General features: G+C 44.6%; 1 protein-coding gene across 5 annotated transcripts in view; it reads left to right on the forward strand.

The window, feature by feature from the left end:
- The window catches only part of ZFP64 (ZFP64 zinc finger protein), a gene marked incomplete at its 5' end in the record, with an annotated part of 72,616 nt that overhangs the window by 39,846 nt on the left and 11,076 nt on the right, over positions 1 to 21,694 (forward strand). For 2 of the 5 annotated variants that reach the window (XM_081034044.1, XM_081034043.1), the window contains 2 exons: positions 15,284 to 15,433; positions 15,689 to 15,751. In XM_081034044.1, coding sequence (XP_080890170.1) covers positions 15,284 to 15,433; positions 15,689 to 15,751 — 213 coding nt within the window. Of the gene's footprint in view, positions 1 to 10,112; positions 10,219 to 15,283; positions 15,434 to 15,688; positions 15,752 to 21,694 lie in introns of those variants that run through there. The other 3 variants (XM_081034046.1, XM_081034045.1, XM_081034047.1) reach the window with 2 other exon arrangements.

Below are 21,694 nucleotides of genomic sequence, written 5' to 3' on the forward strand. Positions count from 1 at the left end.
CACTAAGACAAGGATTAGAGGGCAAGTAGTTTAATTGGGAAGTGATCCCATGAAACACCAATGAGGGGAGGGGAAGTGAGGAAGAGGAGAGTAGGAGTGGATACATAAGCGTGTTCACAACACTTGTTGCCACTGTGATGGAAACCCCTGGGAGACAGAAAGGAACTGAAGCTTCGAGGCAAGGGAGCTGGGGATCCACCAATCCCCAGCATGCACTGATGGAGGGCTCCTCCCAAGGTGGTGGGAAGAGACTAATAGCCCAAGTCATTCAGGCTGCTGCACAGGTGGACAGAGGGGATGCTGGTCACCAGAGAAAACCCTTAGGAAAAGAAATGCAGGTACTAGCAGTTGAAAGTCAGTCCAGCATGCACCAAGGTGACATAGATGAAGGGATATGAGTGGGGCATCAACAGCATTTGCTATGCTGTGTAGCCTTCCAGTGTTTCTTTATACAAATTCATAAGCAAATATGAATACACTCTTCCATTACCCACTTTCCTTTTGCAATATATATATATATCATATGTATCGCATATATATATGTACATATATATATAAACATATATATCGAGGGTGCCAAAAAAAGTATATACATTTTAAGAAAGAAAAGCTGTATTAAAATTGTAATACTTGATATATACCGGTAACAAAAGATGACTATAATATGTGTACACATTTTTTGGCACCCCCAGTATATCATAAGCATACTATATACACCGTCCTATCCCTTTCTTTTCTCACGTATATATTCAGAGGATCTTACCATATTAGTACATAAAGAGCTTTCTCTTTTATTTATTTTTTACAGCTGTAGAGTATTCCATTGTGTCACTGTACCAGTTTACTCAGCAAGTGTCTTGTAGACAAACACTTGGGTTGTTCCCAGGCTTTTGTGATTTCAAAGAGTATTACAATGAATAATCTTGTAGGTGGGTCATTTTGTGTGTATGCCTGGGTACCTGTAGGATAAACTCCCAGAAGATCTCCGAGTTTTAGTTGGGCACACAGCCACCCTATTAGAATCCACATCCCCGGACTCCCTTGCAGCTACATGTGACCATGTGATGAAGTTCTGGCCAATGGGACACAACCAGAAAGACACACAGTCTTGGTCACCTCTGTAAAAGCCAGTTGCTGGCCCTCCTCTTCCTCTTTGCTCCTTCCATCCATGGGCTGGATCACTGGTGTGGATCTTTGCCTTGAGGAAAACGCTCCAGGGCATAGTAAAGCCATAAGCTAGGAGATGGGTCCCTGGATAATCTCTTGGGGCGTCACTTAGCAGCAATGAACCTTCCATTGTATTTAAGTCACTTTTATTTGATCTCCGTTAAAGAACCCAAAGCAATAATCTAATTAAATATGGGATCACATGAGGGCCCATACAGTATAGCTGAACTAAGTGTTCCAAACACACCCCTTCTGTCTTTTTCACTGATATAGGTATTAAACAACATCAATAAATTTACAATAATTGTTATTACATTTTTAAACAGTTTTAAAAGATACTATAGTATAACGGTAGTAGGTAGATGCCTGTCAATAATAACAACTAATATTCTTGATTATTTACTGTTTGTCGATCCCTTTACAAGTATTCCGTTTTAATACTCAGGAAAACCATTTGAGGTAGTTAGAATTATTATCCTCATTTTATAGATGAGGAAACTGAGGCTCAATGAGGTTAAGAATTTGTTCAAAATCACACACCTGTGAAGAGCTGGACTCTGGTGAGATAAAATACACATTAAAATGTCTTCTAAAATAGTACTTAGCATAGGCGAACATCTGTGAATACTCACTGTTTACATTGTCAGAATCATTACCGCCACCACCATTGTTGTTTCTCAGGTGAGGAGAGGAAAAGTAACCTTCCCAAACTAGCCTGAAATCTGCCTCTGGATGTGTCTGAGGTTTAATAGGGAGAGGAGAAAGGAGTAATAGGAAATGATGTAATCAAATCATGCTCGCCTTTCCCCCACCCCACCTCCTTCACCTTGTCTCCAGCACTCCACCCCCCTCCAGCCAGACTGAGGTTCCTCAAAAGTGCCATCTCTTTACCTCATGGTCTTTGCACAAAGTATCCCCTCTGCCTGAAACCCTCTTTACCTCACTTCTTTGCCTGCGCCCAAACCTTATTCATCCTACACATCTGGGGTTATGAATCTGCCTCTTACAGGAAGCTTTGTCTGACCACTCTGTGAACCTTTATCATACTGTCTTGTAACTAACTGCCTGTTCAGTTATTTTTCCTCACAGTTATTCTGTGACTTCTTAAAGGTCTGCTGTTGCATTTCTAGAGGTTAGCATAACACCTCACACCCAAAGGGAACTCAGTTAATGTTTGTTAACAAATGAAAGGCTCTGGAACACACCCTAACAGAAGATGTCAGTCAGAGGCACTGTGTGGCATAAGACATGGAAACACGAAAAGAACCTGAAAATGATAATTGGTCTGGGTGATTTCAGTGTTGCCAGAAAGGGATCAGAAACTCATTTTTGTTAGGAATAGGTAAAACAACTGACCACCCCCAGGCCACCACACCCTGCCCCAGGTCTAGGAGCTTCAAATTCCTATTCTTGGACAGCATTCCTTTACAGGTCAGGAACTTCCACACATGTACCGTGTTTCCTCGAAAATAAGACCTACCTGGACAATCAGCTCTAATGCATGTTTTGGAGCAAAAATTAATTTAAGACCCAGTATTATATCATTTATATTACATTATATATTTTTTAGGTTATGTTATGTTATATTATGTTATGTTATGTTACAAAGACCCAGGTTATATTATTGTAAAATAAGACCAGGTTTTATATTAATTTTTGCTCCAAAAGACGCATTATAGCTGATTGTCCAGGTAGGTTTTATTTTCGGGGAAACGGTAGAAGCCAGCAGGTGAATTGGATGCTATTTTTTCTATAAAAAAAGGCCCTGATCCACTCTGTTGCCCACACCGTAGCCTCTTCCAGTATTTCCTCATTCCAGATTCTAATCCATAAAGGGGAGTGGCTGGGGTGGGAGCAGAAAGGAAAGAGGAGGAAGACGTAAGGAATTGTATACTGTTTATTTACAGTTTCGACTAAGATTGTGCCCTAGTGACTTTTTAACTAGTTTCTTACTTTCATTTTAATTTAAAAAGTTACATATGCTGATGGGGGAATGCAAATTGATATAGCCACGTTGCCAAGTAGTTCGTCATCTCCTAGAGAAGTTGAACGGGAGCAAACGCTGTGATCCAGCTATTCCTCCCCCACACTGCACTTCTCAAACTTACAGAGCATGAGAATCACCTGGGGATCGTGTTAAAATGCAGATTCCAACTCCAGTGTGTCTCAAAATTTAACATGGACACAGGTCACCTGGGAACCTTGTTAAGTAGTGGATTCTGCTTTCTGTGCTCAGACTTGAATGGCCAGAAGGATGACCTGGAGATCTTGTTAAATGCAGATCCTGGGCGTAGAGAAACTTACACACGTGGATCAGGAAATCTGTGCATGAAGGTTTATAGCTATCTTGCTCATAACTCACCACCCACTGGCAGTGGAGATGGAGACAAAACGTGGTATATTCATACAATGGAGGACGCGAGAGTGAAGACAGTTGCCTGCAGCTACACGTTGACGCTCACAAACTGAAAGAAGCAAGGGAAGGAAAATTATTCACGTATTTCCAAAAGTCACCAAACTAAGCAACATGGTATTTCGGTGATAAAACTATTTTTAAATAATCATTACGCCAAGTTAGAGACCGTGGAAGAAGGTAGCAGAAGGAAGAAGCTAATGGGTGGGAACATGTGAAGAGTTTCTTTGGTACTAAGAATATTCTGGATCTAAAGCTAGTGGTTACACAGGTGTTGTCTTATTACTTAAATTGCCCATTTATATTTGATACACTCTTGTATGTGTGCCAAAATTTATGATTTGAAATTTTAAAACTTAAAAGATTGCAAAAATATACATATTAATAGCAAGATGTCAGTCACTCAGGCAACTGACAGCACAAATATTGCTGTCCTGTCCTCAGGGATAACTCCTGTGAGACCAATTCCCTGGTGTCCTCTGCATTCACAAGTGTGTGTGTGTGTGTGTGTGTGTGTGTGTGTGTGTGTGTACATTAAATTTTATATAGACGTGCTGATAGATATGTATGTATTTCCATACATATTTATACATACACACAACAGCATAATTTGTTGACTCTTTCTGTCCTTTGAATATTTCACTTAATGTGTCTTGAAGAATATCTATTCCCTATCAGTGCACACAGAAATACACCTTTCCTTGTATGGTCATATAGAATTTATTCCACTGTATGACAGAATCATAATTTAGTTAATTACTTTAATTATTACTTTTTAACTATAAAGTAGTATGTGAATACATTCCCTGTTTTTTTGAAAGGAAATATTCTAAAGGTAATATTCGCTTACACACATACAGAAAATTTAGATTCTTCAATCCTTCCTCCCCCAAGCTACTGCCACACCCCCTCCTTGCTGAACACATAGCCAGTGTGTTTCCTTCCAATACCTTTTTATTCTGGGTTTTCATGTGTCACCACTGGAAACATACATTGATTCAAATATGTTTATGTCTATGTGGAACTTGCTTTTCCTCTTCCATGCAGTATTTCTGGAGCTCTACCCATGCTTGTAGACATCAATTTGGCTGATTTTTATTTGCTGCCTGGTATTCCATGCTACAGCAGAACCTGTTTAACCATTCCCCTGTTGTTGGGCATTTAGGTTGTTTCTTAGTTGTTTTTGCTATGACAGTGGTGTTGCAACAAACATCATTGAACATGCTCCCTTGTGCATCTGTGAAGATGTTTCTCTGGAGAAGAAGAGATGGGAAGGAGAATTACTAGATCATTGATCATTGGCAGGGCACATTTAAAAACTTATTGCCCCACTGCCCTCCAAAGTGGCTATAAACATTCATACTCCCACTAGGAATGCATTAGGAGACCAATTCCCCCACACTTTTGCTAACAGTGTTATCAGCCTTCTTAATTTTTATGGATCTGGTAGGTGAAAAAAAGACGGAGGAATTTATGGTTATTAATATTCATTCCCCTTATAATTAGCGAGGCTGAACAACTCTTACACATTTTTGCCCAGAATCTGCATTTAACAAGATCTCCAGGTCATCCTTCTGCCCATTAAAGTGTGAGAAGCTCAGAAATCAGAATCCGCTTCTTAACAAGGTCCCTAGGTGACCTGTATCCATGTTAAATTTTGAGACACACTGGAGTCAGAATCTGCATTTTAACAAGGTCCCCAGGTGATTCTCATGCTCCATAAATTTGAGAAGTGCAGTGTGGGGCAAGAATAGCTGGATCATAGCATATGCTCACCTTTACTACTATGTGTGTGTGTTTAATCTTTTCTATTCAGTCAGGATATAAAACAGTATTGCAATTTATTTTAACTTGCATTTATTTCACCGTAAGCAAGCTTGGACATTTTGTGGGTTTTTTTCAATTTCTTATGAGCCAGATTTTGCTTTTCTGAGAACCAGCTAGTCACCGAATCTTGCTGCTTTGCTTCAAGCACACCAAAACTGATTTCCTTCGAGCCTTTGTTGTCGTTTCTTCTCCCAGGAATGTCATCTCCCTGGTTCTTCCCATGGCTGCCTATTATATTCACATTTTAGCTCAAAGGTCCCTTCTAGCCAAAGTCAGATATTCCAGCCGCTACTACCCTGTCACTCTGGATTACACCACCCCTTTTCATCTTGATCGTGGCATTTGTCATTATCTGAAATGACCTTGTGCATCCATCCATTCATTCCTTCCTTCTCTGACTGCCCTGCTAGATTTTGTCTGTCTTGCATATCACTCCATACCCAACGCCTGGAACAGAGCAGGCAGTAGCGTGGGCTCAAACGTTTGTTATCAGATGAACTAATAAATTAATTCCTAGAAGAAGAAGAAATAAGATTTGCTTCAGTCTAGCTTTATACCCATTGGGGATCATTTGTACCTGGATACATTGACTTGTTTATCCTGGATCCATCATGGAGAATAGTGGTGGTCATGACAGAAGTCAAATGAGGTAAACGTGACCCAAGCGAGGTTCTGGAACCCACAGGAGGCCCAGGGCAATCAGAGAGGTGATTATAATTTATTTGTATCATCTCTCTTAAAACATAAAGCAAGTCCTTGAGCCACGTTAAGTGAGGAGTATTAAATGAGTCATTTCATATATATATTGAAACATGGAAAGTCTGCAACTCAGAATTGAGGACTGTCAACATGACCCGATTTACTCCATATAAAATAGAGTATCCGCCTACTTACTTCACTGGCACCACCAATTCTAGGTGAGTGTTAGCTGTTATCACAGACCACTGGAACTCTTACTCTGTCATCGTAAATAATAATTAACCCTTAGAGAGTACCGCCTCTGTACTGCACATTGTTCCATGTACTTTACACATAGGAATTAATTGGTCCTCGCAGCCACCCTCGCTGTTAGCATTGCCATGTTGCTGATGAGAAAATGGGCAAAAAGCAGCTTTCTCAAGGTCACCCGGTAACAGAGCCAGGACTCTACCTCAGGCTGGCTCTGTCTGTGCACTTAGTTATTGCGCTGTACTGCGTCTGGAATCTTTATGACGCTTTGTAAAGAGATGTAGAGCGACCAGGAGAATCTTTTGTATAGTTCGCCCCCCGAGGTGCAGTGTTTATCTCTTGGCAAAATACTTACGAGGTATAAAAATTACAGAGATTCTCCATTTTTCTTTTACAAAGTGACAAGGATTGAAAAGTTATTGACTTTCTCTGTGAAGAAAGGGAACTACCTAACAACCACTAGGGAGGGTACTATCAGGATAAAGGTGACATATAAAGAAAAAGTAACCACTTTGCAAAAGAAACATCCCATGGAGAAAGTATTTCGGAATGCATGTTTGGCCGTGATTCCCTTGTTAAGCGATTTTGTTGCTGAAAACAGTGAAAAGTTGTCACTTATAAAAACCTCCACTTGCCTGTTTAAACTTAGCAACAGAATTTTCTAATCTATTTAAACATCTTCCAAATAAAGAGCTTCAGGGGGTTTGAAATCCAATTGTTAAAGATATACTAGTTATGCACCACCGTCTTCAGTTGAATTTAAGCCCCAGATTGATTATCAGGAAAGATGAAAACCTACCAGATGGATTTCAAAAAAAAAAAAAAAAAGAACAGTCAATTTGTATAATTGGCAAATGGGATTGAAAAAGGAGAATAATGACTTATTAAGCATAGCCAATGATACTTGGCTTTCATTTGGATCTCTATATCCTGTGAGTTACAGTTTTACAATTTTTCAATTATGACCCTTGAAATCCAGCCATTAAAACCAAACATGGTAATAAACTGAATTTAGGATCATAATTCCGAATGGATGTGTTGTAAAATATTAAAACAGTGCCTTGAAAACAATGAAACAAATTTAATCCATTTGCTGTCATTCAATTTATGGAAAACATTAATAATTTTTACTTTAATTTTATTGAAATAACACATGCAAGGAAAATGCAAATCAAGACCACAGTGAAATAGCATTGACTATCAATTTGATTGGCAAAAATTAAGACATCTAATAATACCAACTGTGGGAAAGGATGTGGCTGCAGTGTCTCTCCCATTGCTGGGGACGTGTCAATCAGTGCCACCACTTTGGCATTATCTCTTCGTCACCGACAATTTCACCAATGTGTATATTCACTTAAGAAACTGACACTGTTTAGAAAGATCATAAATTACAGCGACACTATACACATGGCCATGATCAGACCAGAGAGATGGCACAGGAGATAAAGCAATGAAAAAGGGAGTGGTTAGGGGGTGGGGGTGCCTCATAAAATCCTAGTGCCCATCAACGGGAGTGGATGAATGAACCCTGGTATGTTCATACCATGCAATATTATACATCAGTCAAAACGGAAAAAGGACAGTGACAGCAATTTGCATGATCTTAGCAACACAATAACCAGGGGAGGGGAGAGTAATTCCAGGAAGATTACATACCCTTTTTATGAGGTTCTGTAAAAATTGAAATCGTGGGGTTTTTGTTTGTTTGTTTTTAAGAATACGTGCAAGTGCAGCAAAAAACCTGCCGAAAAGAAAAAAGGAATTAAGTATGTAAGGTTTAGGTTGATGGCTATTAAGTTGGGGGAGAAGGGGGGACATATGAGAGGTGTAAGTTATGGTCAAGGTGGATTCCCTGGTATTTGTTATGTCGTGATAAGGCAAGGAACAAATGAACAACCAAATATAGGCCAGCAATGGATCAGATGGGTCAGTCATGACAACATGTTATGTCGCAAGGACTGATGAATCCAATCGTATGCACTTGAGCTGAAGGGGCGGGGTGGGGGGGGATACAACACAGGAACACACCTCAAGCAATCTAAAGGGGTGTCAGATGTCTCCCATCACCCGGCTGGGTGCACCTCCCCTTTCAGCTTCCCCAGAGGCAACCACTGTCCCGTTTATCCAGTATCCTGAGACACTCCAAAAGGAGACACGACACACCCAAGCACATACGGATGTTTTCCAGTGGCTTTACATATACGTGTAGCTACACACACACCACCCCCCAAAAAAAATCTTTAATCATTGCTTTTCATTTTTTCAAGCCTCAAAAATTTAACCTCGAGTGACTTCCCCTGGCATTACACAAACATCCCTAGAATCAACTCACAGCTTGAATATCAATGGAAAGGTGGAGGAAAACAGCTGTTTTCGAGAAATATAAACAATGCCCTTCTCGCAGGCGGTCCCTTGGGCTTGCCAACCGTAACCTCGCGGCAGGCGTGTTCCAGGACGCTGCGAAGCCCCACCAGACCCTCGCAAGCCACCGCGGAAAAACTCCCCAGCGGCACTGTTAGAAATACAGGTTCCCAGGCCAGCCCCGGGATTCAGAGCTGAACCTGGGTCTTTTTTAATAAGGCCCCACGTGATTCTCAGGTTCGGGCAAGCTTGGGGCACAGCCCCGCTTTAAATAATAACCCCAATTTGAAGAAAGCAAACACCTGGGGATGTAGGTGGCTTTCGTGCTCCCTGTTGGATGTCGTTCGCCTGGTGCAAGGAGGGGTTCCCCGGCTCGGGTCTCATCAAGGTCCCAGCTAGTCTGAGCAGGAATGCCAATTAGCTCACATACACACCCCCCGCCCCCAGGACCACGCCTCAGTCACCTGCTGGGCGGGTCTGCGCCCCCTTGGCCAGGCGGTTTCTCCCGTGTGGTCTTAGACCCAGGGAGGCGTGGGGGCGCTGTGTAGAAATACAGATTCCCGGGCGGCGGCGCCTGAAGCCAAAACTTTCAGAATCTGAATTTATAACCGGCTCCTCCAGGAAAAGTGGTTCACCCGGCTGCTGGAGACCTTCTGGCCTCATTTAAATTTTAAATTCGAATATACAGCCAAGGATGAGAACCGCGAGTGGAGGTCGTGCTCCTCAACCGTGGCTACCGCTCCGAACAACCTGGGGAGCTTTAAAAAACAACAACAACCCCCCCCCCCCATACCGAGCGTTCCGTCCAGACCAATTAAGTCAGAATCGAAAAGCGCGGCCTCTGCAGCCGCCGCCGCCAGGGCACCACGCGGGAGCTCGTTAGAAATCCAGAAGCTCAGGCCCCACCCCAGACCCACTGAGTCAGAATCTGCATTTTAACGAGATCCCCAGCGATTCGTGCGCACATTCAAGTTGGAGGAGAGCTGTGCTTCTGAAATTTTAATAGGCACACCAATCACCTGGGGATCTCGTTAAAATGCAGACAGGGTTTCTCAAACTTTAATGTGCATGCGAATCACCCCGGGAGCTCGTTAAAATGCAGATTCTGGTGCAGCGGGTCTGGGGTGAAGCCCGAGAGTCTGCATTTCTAACGAGCTCCGGGTGGATACGGGCTGCGGGGCCGCGGACCCAGCTTCTCCAGGACCCGGGGGCCTTGGCTCCGGGCCAATCAGCCGTCAGGGCTCGTGATAAATCGCCCTGCGCAGCTGAGGAGCAGAATTGCCGGGACATGCGCGCTCCGGCCAGGGGGCGGCGGTAATTTCTGAACTCCGGGACTCGGTGGTATGAAGCAGGCCACTCGTAGGGACTCGCGGGGAGCCGGGGTCGTCACGCCATGTCGCGGCGCAAGCAGGCCAACCCCCAGCACCTCCACTCCGAGGAGCCGCAGCCCGCGCGCGGGGGGTTAGCGGAGGCGGCCCGGGTGGTGGCGGGAGAGCCCGGTGAGTAGCGCTGGGGACGCCCCGCTCGTGGGGCTGGAGGCTGTTTCTTGGGTGTGCCCGGACTCGCGCAGGTGCGAGGTCCCGGCAGCGGGCGTGATAGGGCAGGTGGAGCTGCCAACTCGAATCCTGGGGCTCGGACCTCGACGTCCCCGCCCCCCCACACACCGCCTTTGTCAATCACACCCCCACCTTGTAAATTTACCCTCTTTGGGTAAATCACGCCGCTCCCGCGTGGAGTTCTCCAGCCACTCCCCCAAGCGCTGCTAAACGGCGGTGCATACCCCAAATGCTCACGGGGGCTGTGGCACCCCTTCCGAGGCTGTCTTCGGGTGTGTCGGCACCCTGGTTCCCGGACCTCCTTGGCGCTGGACTGGGGCTGCGCGCCTGGAAGGTGGGCGTTGAGCCCCACGCCCCGGATGTTCTCCTGGGGGATAGAGAAATATCTGGAAAATATCTGAGCTTCTGTGGGGGGCCCTGGGCGAGGTGTTAGAGAGGGACACAACAGAGAGCAAGGAGGACAAAATTGCGGCCGTCCCTTGAGCTTATGGCCCAGTGGGGACGAGAGGGATGGCACAGGCGACAAAGCGGTGAAGCGCTGCGTGGTGAGGGGTGAGCGCTGGGAGAAACCATCCTGAATGCGGGGAAGGAAGATATGAGGCCTGGGGGCAGGGGGCCCTTTCAAATGTAGGGCCCAGGGAAGGTGTCACCGAGGAGGGCACATCTGGAGGTTGTGAGGGAGCGCGCCGTGGAGATGGCCGTGGGGGGGAGAGCATTCCAGGCAGAGGCAACAGCGAGTGCACACGTTAGGGCGGCCGGAGCCTCCAGCGGGTCGGATGAGGTCCCAGGGGCGAAGTGGGCGCCTGGGGCTCCCGTGAAGGACTTGCCTTTTACTCTAAGAGAAGTGGAGCCGTGAGGGGGAGGGTTGTCGAGCGGGGCAGTGCCGCGGTGGGACTTCCCAGTCTCACCCCGGCTGCCTCGCGGCTAGAGGAGTCCCGGAGACGCGGAGACACGGTCGGCTCCCCTAAGGCTGCAGGGCAGTTTCTCATCCTGAGGTCGGTGCAGCCACTGCGTCTGAAACGTCCGCGGGGAGGGAGCTTTGCTAACTTGTTCAATTCCTCAGGCTGCGCTCAGGCACCTTGAGATGGGGTCGGGAATCTGCATTTCTAAAGCACTTACATTTCTGATTATCTTACAGTCAGATTATGACCCCGTAGGTTCCTACTTGATCTTCTCCCTCCGCTGGTGGTTAGCGATACCTTTTTTTTAGCGAGGAACTGGGAAAAGGAGTTTGAAGTACACTTTGTTTCCTTCTCCCCCTCCCCTGCGTTTTCTTGTCCCGGGATGGTCCCTTCTCCCCAGGGGTCCCTGTTGAGGGCTTTGATGACCACACCTTCCCAAGTGGTTGATGAAGGGGGAAAAACCGTGAGGAAGCTGCTCCCGAATGAATAGTTTGTCTTTGAAACTAAATCTTGGCTGGATGGAAATACCATAACAAACCCAAACTCCCAAGGCCGAGAAAGGGAAGAGGTAGTTGGAACGGGAGGGTCTTTCTGGGGTGGGGCCAGGGCTCCTGCTAATCGTCTGAAAGAGGAATTGGGGAGTTATTGGAGATGTTGAATCTTCTTGGGGGAAGCGAGTATAGAAGGCAATTCCTGAATGACCACAGGCTGCTGTTCAGAGTGCGTGCTGTGTGCTACTTTTTATTCCTGCAAACAGCGCTGCTCCTGGAGCCGCGCCCTGTGTTTGGAGGAATTGAGGAGAGTGTTCCATATTGTGCAGTACTGGGGTGCCCCATCGCCCCCTGGGAGCAGGGCATAGTCAGAATTATGCCCCAAAATGTGCCTCGGTACCAGCCACCACTACCGAGAAAAAGCATCCTTCCGATGGATAGGTTTTTTTCACCTGCATTTTTGGTTTTTTTTTTGTTTTTTTTTTTAAGGTTGGGCCGCTCTTAATTTGCACATGGCTTTGCAACTCGAGTAGCTTTTGGAGGAAACATAATGGAGCAGGTCCATTGATAGACTTTAATCACCACCAGTAAAAAAGAAAAAACAGGGGCAGGAAAACAACCTCACCAAAGGAACGTCAGCAGTTTCTCAAAGGGTTAAAATGTCCACTGTGCTAAACTGGGTTCTATCAAATATGTACCTCTCTCCCCTTTTTCAGGCTACAAGGGTCTCTGCCCTGGCTGTACCTTTCCCAGGAGAGTGTGAGCTCCCGGGGATGTTTAAAGGTGAAGGAAGTCTCCTTGGGAAACCCCGCAAGCCTCTCCATCACGTGCTACCTGGGTGACCCTTTATAGCGTTGGACAGTTTTCTGAAATATCTTTAACCCATTGGTCTCCCTTCTCCCTATTTTCAAGTTTGCATTGCACAATGCTTTTCCCTCTCTAAGAATCTAGGAGTTCACACGTGTGCACGCCAGTGAATAAAACTGATAACATTTATGTAGCGCTGACTTATGTACAAGGTTCTTCTACAGCCGCTAAAGAATTTAATCTTCATGTAAACCCATGAGATGGGGTGATAATCCTCATTTTACAGATGTGGAAACTGAGGAACAGAGAAGTTGAGTAACTTAGCCAGGGTCACACAGCTAATGATAGAACTGGAATTTGAAACATACCAGTTGGCTTTCAAGTCAGTTCCCTAAATCACTGTGCTTTACAACCTTTCTCTTACATTTCTGCTTTTCAGTTTTACTTTGTTTCTGTGGGATTAAAACACTCAAGAGTTGGACGGCTTGTTTTCCTAATACGTGAATTGCTTAGTAGCACAAGATTTTTTTGTGCTTTCCTCTGAGGGACATAGCGAAGGACATCAGATCTGGCAAGTGTAGGTTCTGATCAGCTGAAAGCTTTTTGAGTGCCTCTTCTGAGCCAGTTTCTGTTCTCACAGAGCAGCCGTTCTCAAAAGTGCAGTCCCCAGACCTGCAGGATCAGCTGGGAACTTGTTATAATAGAAAAATTCCCAGCTCCCCTGTAGACCTAATGAATCAGGAGGTGGGGCCCAAGCCGCCCAGGTCTTAACAAGCCCCCCAGGTGATTCTGATACACAAGTGTTAGAGAAGCATGGGCTTGAAGTTGTGCTTCGATTTTAATGTGCAGAGGAATCACCTGGGGATCTTGTTAAAGTGCAGGGTGATTCTGTAGGTGGGATGGGGCCCAAGGTTCTGCATTTCCAACAAGCTCCCGGTTGTGCTGATAATCAGTGCTCTGTGAACGACTCTTTGAGTAGCAAAGGTTTAGGGTAGTATGACAGTCACTCGGGGAGTGCTTTAAAATGCAGGTTCCTGGGATCAACCCTAACCAGCCCACCTGGGAAATTACACTTGCCCCATGATTCAGGTGGTCCTGATCCAGGTTTGGGGGCCGTCCTGTGCACTGTGGGATGTTTAGCGACATCCCTGGCATCTGACCATTAGATGCCACTGTCACCTACATGCTCCCACATGATCATGACATTCACAAATGTTCTCTGGGGACAAAATGACCCCCAGTTGAGAGCCATCGGTTGGGGTCACTTGTGCAGAGCCTGTGAAGGAGCTTTGAACACAAATACTCAGATGTGACAGCAACAGTCCTTTCTGACGGAAGCCCTAGGATAGCATTTTCCTAACTCAGGCCACACACTGGGCTGAGAGTTGACATTGTTCATCTCTTAACTCTGCAACCCTGAGGCAGTTCACTGATCCCTTTTACAGGTGAGTAAACAGGCTCAGAAAGGTTCAGTCAGTCGCAGATAGTCACACAGCTAGCATTATAGTTATGCAAACGCTGTGCCTAGAACCGAAACCCTCACCGGCTACAGCTTCTCAAGGTAATACAAGGTTTACCTTGAAAACGCCCAGGGAAAATGGAATCCAGCATCTATACCTGGGGCAAACAAAAAGTCCTAGACCTTGACCTATAATTCATAAAATAATCAATATCTGTGTTTTGGGTTTTTTGTTTGTTTGTTTAGTGTTTGTTGTTGTTTTTTAAGACTTCAGACATGGATAGTACCTCGGTTTCCCTTGGACTTAAATATATTTGGAGAGAAATCACTTTACAGTCTTTTAGGAGTACTTAGTCTTTGTTACAGACCTTTTTAAAACCACATGTTAGATTAAACCCTATGAAATTGCCTGACCATGGTGGCCCGTGCAAGTGGTGATTTCTCATGGTTCAACCTTCCTAACAGAGAGAAGGGGACAGTGAGCACCCAGGCACCTGCCATAGGACTGCAGGTTGGTGACCTTGTTTCTTCCATACACCTGTCCCCCTGCCCTGGATTATTTTGACGCAAAGCAGACGTGTACACAACATGTCAAGATTCATCCTTAAAGGATGAGATTGTTTTACATACTCTTAATTTCATCTTCATACCTTAAAAAAAAAAAATCCCTTATCCAACTGTCAGGGAATGTCCATCTTCTCACTGTCTTAAATGGTTTTGCAATATGTTTAAATCAGGACCCGAATAAGGCTCTGCTATCACAGACCATCCTCTCAAGTCTTTTCGTCGCTGGTTTTTCCTTCCAGCTCTCTCCCGTTTATTTGTTGAAATGTGGCATTTTGTCCTGGAGAGCAGTGGCACTTAAAGGTGTGGTCTGTGACTTGTCACTGAACTGGAACAAAAGCTCAGAGCAAGCATGAGTTAGCATTGAGCGTAAGCATTGAAAGATAGCTTCACATTGCCACGACATCCTGCTCTCTGTTAGATCTAATTACAACATCTGGACTTTGATTTTTGTCTTATAAAAAATTGTCCTGTGATGGATTGAAAATTATCTTACGCACTAAGTCTTTGAGAAGGGTCGGTGCAAAGTTTTGCAGTCTGGATCTTGCCATTTGTGTCCCTGTCATGTTGCCGTATTCTTTGGCCCCCTGTATTTCCTGGAAATTGGTAGTTAGAGAAAGAGGACTTTTATAAGACCACAGTGTATGTGGCTTTCCGTTTTTAATTTTTTTTTTCTTTCTTTCTGGAGAGGTGGTGAAGGGAGGTGAAATAAACCTACTGGATTATAAGCCTTGCCCTAGTGGTCATAGTTTAGAAATCAACGCGTCTCTTTGTCTCAATTTCAGCTTCAGAGCTAGATAGTGATGCTTCAAAACCAACTTGTCCCTCCACTGACAGCAGTGATGCCCAGAAAGCCTCTGTCGTGGCCCTCCCTTCTGAGTCAAAGGAACAAACGACGACCCTTGGAGAGAGGACGTTCAACTGCTGCTACCCAGGTAAATAAAGAATTCGGACACCCTCAGCCCCTTCTCCGTGCCAGCCACTGTCATGCAAGCTCCGCTTGAATTCGCTTGCTGAATCCTTGTAATCCTCTTGCATACTCACAACAAGGGAGCGTCCTGTGGGTTCTAAGTGCCGCGTGGCCTGAGAGCCCAGTGTGCAGCTCACCAGAACCTCAGATTCATAGTAACTTCCTTTCTGAGGTTGTACTTTAAGAAAAGCTGGGTTTTTTTCCCCCCCTTCTCTTCTAGGTTGCCACTTCAAAACTGTTCATGGCATGAAAGATTTGGACCGCCATCTAAGAATCCACACCGGTAGGTATCCATTCATTTGCTCAGAACTTGAGTGTTACAAACAAACTTAAAAAAAAAAAAAAAAAAAGGAAAAGGAAAAAATCCCAAAGAAATGGATATGAATTAAGTGTGTGGGCATGTAGTGGTAAGCAGGACAGAAACAGTTTTCTGAATCTCTGCCTTATGAGACTTAAATCGCGGCCCACCCCACTAGACTAACAAGTCATAAACAGGCAACAATGGTAACTGTGAAGGAGGCAAGAAAGAAGTGCTGAGAGAACCTGTAGCAGAGGGATTGGATCTAGGCTGGTCATGAAAGGCTTTTCTGAAGAGATGCTTGACTTAAAGGGTGAAAGATGGCTATGTAACCAGACAAGAAGAGAAGGCAGCATTCTGGGCAGAGGGAACACCAGGTACAAAGGCTTGGAAGGAGCAAAACTGGGGATAAGAGGGTGGCAGAACTTGAACTTGAACACAGATCCTCCAGCCCTCATCAAGCCTTCCCATGTGGCAGGTCCAGCCAACATCTTGATTAGAACCTAACAAGAAACCTTTAGTCAGAATTAACCAGCTAGTCTGCTCCTATAGTTCTAAAATTTATTGACAGAATAAATGTTCTTCTGGGGTTTTTTAAATGGGTGTGAGATGAAGTTGGAGAGATTGGCAGAGGGAGAGCTGCATGAGGCCTTGTAGTCATAGGAACCTTGGATACCGTATTTCCCCCAAAATAAGACCTAACTGGAAAATAAGCCCAAGCATGATTTTTCAGGTTGCTCATAATATAAGCCCTATCCCCCAAAAAAGCCCCAGTTAAGATCGTCAGCTAGATGGACGCATTTTGTATGTCCGTTGCAAAACACGATGGACATATTGAATTATATAATATTAATATATAATTAAATATAAATAAATATTATTATCGACATTAACACTTAAAATAAATGATCATATAAGTTATAATTAAGTATCTGTAAATATCCAAGCGGGCGCCTTTGGACGAGAGGTAAACGCTTATGTAAACAGATGAACTCGAGACTTATTGCCGAATGACCAATCAGAGTACAGACACATTGCACGAATAACGTGCTCACTTGATAACGAACGGATGTGGTTGTGTCTAATATGAATCTTCATAATTCAATACGTCGTGTGTTGTAACGGGTGTACTTAATGCACTTGTGTGAAATAAACATTTTCTGAATTTTGGTGCCTGCAATTTTTCGTCACTTTTGTGTGGACCATTATTCTTAACTGTCATCATTTTTGTTGCCACTCCTGTCTCATAAATCTTCAGTTAACACTTGATTTAATGGTAGATTTAAAGGGAATAATATTTTGACCCCCAGACAAGATGAGTGCAAAAAGAAAGAGCTTATTCTGTCGAGTACAAGAAAGGAATTATGGAGAACTACCGGGGCAAGATTCTTACAGCTTTCTGCAAAGAGAAGAAGTTGGATCCCCGAATGGTCTGAAAATGGCGAGCAAAGTACGATAACCTCAGTCAACAGGTGGATGAAGGAAATGCTAAGAAGCACCAGTGGATCAGGTCGACAACCATTATTTCCTGAGCTGGAAGACGTCATCTGTGAATGGATTGCTGACCGGAGAGCAAAGACTTTGGTTGTGCGCAGGGCTGATAATCAAGCATTTGCCCTTGCAATGGCACCACAGTTAGAAATATCCCCAGAAGAATTCAAAGCATCACAACCCTGGCTGGATGGCTTCCTTCAGCGATATGAACTGTCTCTAAGATCGACAACTCTGTTCAAGCTGGAAGATACTGAAGCTATTAAACCTGTACTTGCATTCAAGTCCTTTGTTGATGGCATCGACTTTTCTAAATACCAACTCTCCAAGATGATTGCTGTGGATGAAACTGCAGTGTTTATGGGCCAAGGATCTCAAACGACAGTTGATCAGAGGGGTGCCTGGTCAATCTGCATTCCCTCCACTGGTTACGAAAGTGCATGTGTTACCTGTATTTTGGCAATTCGTCTGGATGGAAAGAAAACCCCAGCTCCAATCATCACTAAGGGCAAGAAAAATAAGGTTGAACGAAAAATAAGGTTCAGGCACTTATGTTCTTAAAACCGAAAAAGCCTGGTGCACACAAGCAGTTATAAGGAAGTTGGTCTATTTAATGCTGCCACTTGTTTTGCAAGGTGGCCAAAGAGGTCTGCTAGCCTGGGATTCAGCCAGCACTCACTGTGTTAAAGACATGAAGAACTTCATTGCTGAGAGAAGAATAAATCAAATAATGATTCCCGCAGGAATGACCTATCTCCAGACTCTTGATATTGCAATAAACAAGCCATTCAAGGACCATTTGCACATGGAAATCAATGACTACATTGAAAATAGAATGGAGAGAAATCAGCGTGGAAACTTTGCAAAGCCTGGCCTGCAAGAGGTCGTGACTTGGGTGAAGAATTCATGGGATAAAATCACTGACAGCCGTGTTGCCAATGCACTACGAGCGGGCTACATGGACAGGAAGTGCTCATTTAAGGAGAGCTCTATTGCTGGACATGAGAGATCGGGGCCCATGTTTCCACAGGAAATGGAGTCGCAAAAAATTCAAGCCGTAATTCAGGGTTTGGAGAGTTATGACAATGTTTCAGAAGAAGATGGCATGACTGTATTTGAATAAATGTAGATTTTTGTACATGAATAAATGTAGATTGTTGTACATGAAAAACTAAGACATCCCCTGAAAATAAGCCCTAATGTGTCTTTTGGAGCAAAAATTAATATAAGACCCGGTCTTATTTTCAGGGAAATACGGTAGGATGCTGGAACAAAGGATTGTCATGCTCTGTAACCAGGGTCTGCATACTACAGCCCCAGGGCGAAATCTAGCCTGCTGTCAGGCCCATTTGTCCACCGATTGTCTGTGGCTGCAGTGGCCCTACAGTGGCGTTATTGAGTAGTTGCTAGAGAGACTGTATGGTGTACAAAGCCTGAGCTATTTACTATCTGGCTCTTTACAAAATTTTGTCAACTTTGGTCTCTAATGTAGACCCTGTACCAGGCTGTAGGAGTTAAGATACTCGTCTGTTTGCTCTGACAGAAACCAGTGGCTGGTTTAGGAGAGTTCAAAGTGAGTGACTCTCCTAAGGATATTGGGAGCAGTCATTCTCACCTGTGGTGGTGCTACTGCCATCTATTGGTGGGGTGGCGGGACCAAAGGTTCTGCCAAAATCCTGCAAGGCACAGGACAGGCCCTACAACAAAGAATTATCAGGCCCTAAATGTCAGCCATGCCAAGGTGGACCTGGAGAGAGAGGCAGGGGCTAGATTAATAAAGTTTTATTGGAGTAACACAGTATGATGAGGGTACAGAAAGTGTAAGGCGAGGCTCGGTCCTTGGTGGGGTTCACTGAGTCAGGGACACAGGTGTGAGGCAGACCAACTGCTCCTCTAGTGGACGTATGCTTAGGCTGCTTCTCTGGGTCCAATGCAGTTGCTCCAGTTTTCTGAATCTCTTAACCAATGGAAAGTAGACGAGGGGTCTCCTTCAGGGCATGGCCAGAGTAGCATCCCTCGTGATTAGTGGAATAGTGAGATCCAACTGATGGTGCCTTAAAACCAAAGTGTTTCTGTCCTGTCCTATGACAAGTTAAGTCTGGTGGCCGGGCCCAGGTTTCAGTGACCCAGGCTCTTATTTTGTTGTGTTCACATCCCAAGGATGTGCCTGTCGTTGGCATGGCCTGAGATGGTTTACTGCCCATTCAAGGCACATCCGATACGTTACACACATCACTTGGGTTCGTGTCCATTTGGCCAGAACTTAGTCACATGGCCACTCTTAGCTACGTCTGGCTCTGTGCCCAAAGAGAAGGTTCTGTTACCAAGGAAAAGGAGAGCTGACATAGGCTAAATGGTGTCGCTGACCCAGCTGTAAGTGGGAGGCAGGGATGGACATACACGTGTCATTTAAGGCTTCAGCCTGGATCTTAACCAAATGGGTAGAACAGTGCTTTTCAAATCCCTTTACACTTAAACTCCCAAAGAGCTTTTGTTTTGTGTTTCAAGATCCTTTTACACTTAAAAATGGAAGACCCTCAAAGAGTATTTTTTTATCTATAATTATGGCATTCGCCATCCGAAACTTTAAAATATATATTCATTTAAAAGTAACAGTAAGCCTATTATATGTCAACATAACACTTTTATGAAAAGTAACTGTTTTCCAAACCAAAAAGTGACATTGTTTATACCTTTGCAAATCTCTTATGTCTGGCTTAGTAGTCACCTGAATTATCATAGCTGTTTCTGTCTACAATTCATTTTCCTGTATGTGTTTTGGTTGAAACATATGAAGAAAATCGGGCCTCACATTTGTGATTAGAAATGAAGGAGTATTTTGATAGTTTTACATCATTGTTATGTTTCTTTACTACTGTACCAAAACACAACAAATGGTAGTTTCTTACAGATTAGTTGCTATGTGGAATCTAAAATCATATCCATAAACTTTTCAAACTGTTAAGTTAAAATACATTGATCTCCTTTCTATTTTGAATTGTTTTACCCAGGCTTGATTTTTGACGTGTTGTGCACTGGTTAGTTGGAAAACACTGGTTTCCCAACATATGTGGTTCTTCCACATGTTGACCCATCTCCTTATACTATAGGAAAAAAATCACTTCTGTTAATAGTACCAATCACATCAGGAAAAAAAAATAAGAATGTATGAGCTGCAAGCCTGGAGTAACAGATATGTTCTGAAATCCTAACTTTTCATGTTCGACCCTTAATATTATCATTGCTGTATTGTTAGTAATTTTCCTTGAAATGACAGGCTCACTTAGTTCATTTGTAAGAGCATGTCTGCCAAATCCCAAATGTGGAGGGTGGGGGCGAGGGGCAGGAGTTTGCCAGTTCTTTGAAATCAAAATGGGGCTGCGTGGAAAAAGCACCGAGTTTGCAGTTCAGCCACCCCACAAGTGCTGGTTTTCAAAACAACCAGTGTATTTTGGTTTGCAGCAGAAGCACACTGTGTGTATTTCCCATTTCGTTACACAGAATGCTAAAAAGGCTTATTCAGGGAGATGTAATCAAAGCCATGGGAAAGCCTTGCGAGCAGTAAAAGCTAAGGGAAACTGGCCCTGGCCTCACAGGGAGGGCATGGCAGGAAGGGCAGCGCAGACCACGGGGAGAGCTGGCCACCCGTGTTAAGGCCCCACCCACGCTCCTGCATCAGTGTGTAAATGTCAGCAGTTAAAAAGGCGAATCATGATTTAGCCGTAGTCTGAAAAGAGTTTGACCAAAGGGTCTCGAGGGGCCCCAGGCACACATAGACTACACTTCAAGGACTGAGGAGGTCTCGTGGGACAGGTAAATACAGGAGAGTGGTACACAGCCAGCAGAGGTGTGGCTATGAACAGGCGTCTGTGCACCTTGAATGCAGACTTGCTGAGGGCTTATTTGGGGACAGGACATTAGAAAGATAGGCTGTGACCATATTGGAGCAGTCTTGGACGATCAGGCCTTGAACTTGGATTCGATCTTTTACCTTTATTCTAAAGTTACGTTGGGAGCTGGCCCGGTGGCTCAGGCGGTTGGAGCTCCATGCTCCTAATTCCAAAGGCTGCCGGTTCGATTCCCACATGGGCCAGTGGGCTCTCAACCACAAGGTTACCAGTTCAATTCCTCGAGTCCTGCAAGGGATGGTGGGCAGCGCCCCCTGCAACTAAGATTGAACACAGCACCTTGAGCTGAGCTGCCGCTGAGCTCCCGGATGGCTCAGTTGGTTGGAGCGCGTCCTCTCAACAAAAAGATTGCTGTTTGACTCCTGCAAGGGATGGTGGGCTGCGCCCCCTGCAACTAGCAATGGCAACTGGACTGGAGCTGAGCTGCGCGCTCCACAACTAAGACTGAAAGAACAACAACTTGAAGCTGAACAGCACCCTCCACAACTAAGATTGAAAGGACAACAACTTGACTTGGAAAAAAAGTCCT

This window comes from Rhinolophus hipposideros (assembly GCF_964194185.1).
Source record: "Rhinolophus hipposideros genome assembly, chromosome: 22".
NCBI classification, from domain to species: Eukaryota; Metazoa; Chordata; class Mammalia; order Chiroptera; family Rhinolophidae; genus Rhinolophus; species Rhinolophus hipposideros.